The 4,547-nt window shown below is 44.6% G+C and overlaps 1 protein-coding gene across 1 annotated transcript in view; it reads right to left on the bottom strand.

Moving 5' to 3' along the window:
- ADAM23 (ADAM metallopeptidase domain 23) overlaps window positions 1-4,547 on the bottom strand; it is a 206,917-nt gene that overhangs the window by 66,353 nt on the left and 136,017 nt on the right. The window contains exon 7 of the mRNA XM_045296710.1: window positions 6-39. Within this exon, the coding sequence (XP_045152645.1) occupies window positions 6-39 (34 nt within the window). The remainder of the gene's footprint in view (window positions 1-5; window positions 40-4,547) is intronic.

The following is a 4,547-nucleotide window of genomic DNA, read 5'->3' as shown; positions in this document are numbered from 1 at the left end:
CAGTGTTTTCTGGATGATATGTGGTCGACCTGTGCTCTTCTGAAACAATAACAATTTTAGGAAATTAAAAACCAGGATGTGAGCAAAACTTCTGTGAAACAGTATAAAAACGTTTTCTACAATGTTTCCTCACGTGAGCATATTTGTGTGCTCATGATCTTTACAAATGAAAACTATGCATCTTATTGGACTTGGATTTTAATTAAAGACCCTCTTGTTGTTGTTATCCCAAACATTATACTTCAAGGTTTAATGGGATTAAATGTTGGGTGATCTGTTGTTACTCTTCTCATTTGCTTATTTTGCAATTTGTTCACCAGCTATAAAAGACATTTTTTAGGTAAAATCTTGTAATGCCAGGACCTCATGACTGATGACAGTCATGTGTTGCTTAACATCTACAATATAGTCTGTGAAATTGGATATTGTGTAATTTGGATGTTGTCTGAACACCATATTGTAGTCTTGTCCTGCTTTTCCTTTTTTTCTTTTTTTATAAATCATTTTATTGGGGACTCATGCAACTCTTATCACAATCCACACACACATCCATTGTGTCAAGCACACTTGTACATTTGTTGCCATCATCAGTCTCACATTTTCTTTCAACTTGAGCCTTTGGTATCAGCATCTTCATTTTTATCCTCCCTCCCTTCCCTCTCTTCCCTTCCTCACGAACCCTTGAAAATTTATAAATTATTATTTTTCCATGTCTTACTCTGACTGATGTCTCCCTTCACCCACTTTCTGTTGTCCGTCCCCCAGGGAGGGGGTTATATGAAAACCATTGTGATCGGTTTCCCCTTTCTCCCCCACCTTCCCCTTCCCCTCCTGGTATGTCTACTCTCATTATTGGTCCTGAGGAGTTTATCTGTCCTGGGTTCCCTATGTTTCTAGCTCTTATCTGTACCAGTGTACATCCTCTGGTCAAGCCGGATTTGTAAGGTAGAATTGGGATCATGATAGTGTGGGGAGGAACCATTAAAGAACTAAAAGAAAGTTGTATGTTTCATCGTTGCTACACTGCATTCTGACTGGCTCATCTTCTCCCCATGACCCTTCCATAGGGGATGTCCTGTTGCCTACAGATGGGCTTTGGGTCTCCAATATGCACTCCCCCTCATTCACAATGACATGATATTTTTGTTCTTTGATCCCTGATACCTGATCTTATTGACACCTCGTGGTCACACAGGCTAGTGTGCTTCTTCCATGTGGGCTTCATTACTTCTCAGCCAGATGGCCGCTTGTTTATTTTCAAGCCTTTAAATCCCCGGATGCTATATCTTTTGATAGCCGGGCACCATCAGCTTTCTTCACCACATTTGCTTATGCACCCATTTTGTCTTCAGAAATCGTGTCAGGAAGGTGAGCATTATGGAATGCAAGTTTAATAGAACAAAGTGTTCTTACATTGAGGGAGTACTTGAGTAGAGGCCCAATGTCCATCTGCTACCTTAATACTAAACCTGTAAATATATGCACATAGATCTATTTCCCCATCGTCACATAAAAATATACTTACATATGTACATGCCTGTATTAAACCTCGACAAATGCCCTTTGCCTCCTAGTTCCTTCTTCTATTAAAGATCGTCTTTTTTTTTTTGCAGTTTTATTTTTTTTAATCCTTTTATTAGGGGCTCATACAACTCTTATGACAATCCATACATACATCAATTGTGTAAAGCACATTTGTACATTCATTGCCCTCATCATTCTCAAAACATTTCCTCTCCACTTAAGCCCCCGGCATTAGGTCCTCATTTTTCCCCTCTCTCCCCGCTCCCCCTCCCTCATGAGCCCTTGATAATTTATAAATTGTTATTTTGTCATATCTTGCCCTGTCCAATGTCTCCCTTCACCCACTTTTCTGTTGTCTGTCCCCCAGGGAGGAGGTCACATATAGATCCTTGTAATCTGTTCACTCTTTCCAACCCATTCTCCCTCTACCCTCCCAGTATCGCCACTCACACCACTGTAAAGACCGTCTTTTAACTGAGCTAGTTTACATAATAACCATAGTTTTAGCCGCTGCTCTCAAACCTTCGCTTCCTTAAAAGCTATGAATAAGAGATGGACGAGAAAGGACCACAAATAGTGGTTATTCATGTCACAGGTCTTATTTCTCTAGATTATATACCTTGCAGGTGGATGGCTGAGTCATATAGTATTTGTATTTCTAACTTTTGAAGGGAGCATCATGCTGTTTACTATAGTGGTCCCATCAGCAATGTGTGAGTTCCACTCTCCTTACACCTTACCAGCATCTATGGTTTTCTGTTTTTGTTTTTTATCATCGCTATTAGTGTTTGGGCAAGTTGCTTGGATTTGCATCTATTAACTTAGTGAAAGGAACTCTGGAATGCACTGTAGGCCAAACACTGGGGTACTAACCACAAAGCTGACAGTTCAAATCCACCAGACACTCCGCAGGAAAAGGATACGTCTGTCTGTTTCTATGAACATTTACAATCTCCAACCCTTCGAACTGCTGACCTTGAGATTAGCAGCCAAACTCATAACGCTAGGCCACCAACCTAGTAGCTTCCACCAGGCTCCCAGACAACGTACAGAGCAGTTATACTCTGTCCTACAGGGTGATCTCTTCGAGTCAGAATTGACCTCTTAGCAGTGAGCTCGATTTGGGTTTAACAGCTCATGATTGTGAACATTTCTGCATGCGTCTGTTGGCCTCCTGGATGTCTTCTTTGGGGAACTATATGCTCATGTTAATGCACTTCATTCATATTGTAATTGGATTGTCTCTGTTGTTGACATGTCTGATGTTTCTAAAAATTTTAGAGGTAGTACTATTCAGATATGTCATACTCAAAAAAAATCCCCTCCGTCTGTCAGTTCTCTTATGACATTTTTTTAAACTTTCTATTGTGAATTAGATGGAGGTCTACAGAGCAGATTATAACTTTACATTCAATGACTCAGACCCACTGTGGCGCTCGCTGAGTTGTGAGTGGCATTAGTGGTGGGTCTGGCTGGCTGGTATGAACCCAGTGTCACTTCCTATGGATTTAGGGGGTGAGTGGCTGGTGGGGATGCAAGCAATCACACTGCTGCCGTGTCTCGCCCAGTGACAGGGCAGGGAGGAGTTGAACGGAGGTGTGCATGCAGTTTCAATCATCACCCTTGGCAAGGCAGGAGGGAGGAGAAGGAATGAGCCGAGACTTGGAGAAAGCGAATGGTGAGTGGGCTGCATGGTCAGGTGGGTAGCAGGAAGGGACCAGCTGTAAATGAAGTTGCTGCCCTCACTGGTTCGTGGCGGGGAGGAATGAGGGATGAGCGGGTACATGTGCAGTCATGCCCCCTCACCTCTGGCTATGTTGGTCAGGAGAGAGCTTAGCTGGTCTGAGTCGAAGGGGCAGAGTGAGCAGCTGGCACCACTCGGCTGGGTTGGGGCTGTAGGGAGGCAGTGGGCATGAGTGCATGCCACCCACCACAGAGGTGTTGGACATGTGGCACATCATCTGTGGGAGTGCACACAGCCAGTCACCCTGAGCAGAGTGGCAAAGGGCCAAGGGAAGAGGGAAGGAGAGCTGGCTGCACTGCTGGGTAAGGGACAGGTGGCACAGAGCTATCACTTGTTATTCGGGGGACAGGGTGGGGGTCTATACTTCTGGTCCCTGGGAGGGCAAGGAGGGAGGAGGAGATCCTACTCCTCTGGATGCTGGCCACTGGCGGCACTCAGGACAAGTGCAGGTGACTATCAGATGCCTGCTCTGATCCAATGCAAAGGGCTGGGGGACTCTCCAGAGACCAGTACCTGGACCTGCACCCCAAGCACTCTCTCCTCTGGTGGCTCTTCAACCAAACAACCAGGGACGGCTAATTTGTTCTATCTCTGTTTACTGGTTCTCTGTGGACACCTGCGTCCCTGGAGCTCTGGGCTGAATTCATGCATTTCCCTTCCTTGAATCTGGTTCATGCTTTATTCACCTTGCTTCCCTCTAAATTTGTCTACAGGACTCTCCTGCTGCACAGTCTGGGAACTGGCCTTCTTGTGTTCCTCACCTGGAAATGCTGCTCTGCTTGACCTGTCTTAAGGTGGCCGTGCTAGGCCAGGCCACTGGGGGCACTTCCACACTTCATCTCGTCGTGTTCACTGCTGTCCCTGTTTCTTCTTCCAGTGGGTGTGTGAGCTGATTCTTTATCATTTCATTTGATGCTCAGAGTTCTAAGACCACACTCTCTACCTGTCTCACTTAGTTTCTCAGGTTTTCAATACAGAGGGGCAGCGTGGTGTGTCTGACTAAGTCACCATCTTAGGCAATGCTTCTCTCTCAAAATGTAATTTATATAAATTTGAACTCTCTAGAAATTAAAAAAATTTTTCCTCTCCCCAATCAAATAGCAACATTTGGACTCCATTACTCTCAAAATATTCTATTTACATCAGTAGTTCTTTTCACTACTCTGATTTCCCTTCCATTCCTCCTGTCTAAAGCTCTCCCCCTTGCCCACGCCTCTCCAGCCTCGTAGGACCCTTCACAGCAACTAGAACACATTGGCACATTAACCCTCAAGGTCTA

Source organism: Echinops telfairi, unplaced genomic scaffold (genome assembly GCF_000313985.2).
Source record: "Echinops telfairi isolate 266 unplaced genomic scaffold, ASM31398v2 ScPeMD7_3;HRSCAF=10, whole genome shotgun sequence".
Lineage (NCBI taxonomy): Eukaryota > Metazoa > Chordata > Mammalia > Afrosoricida > Tenrecidae > Echinops > Echinops telfairi.
This window is presented reverse-complemented; position numbering and strand designations above follow the sequence as displayed.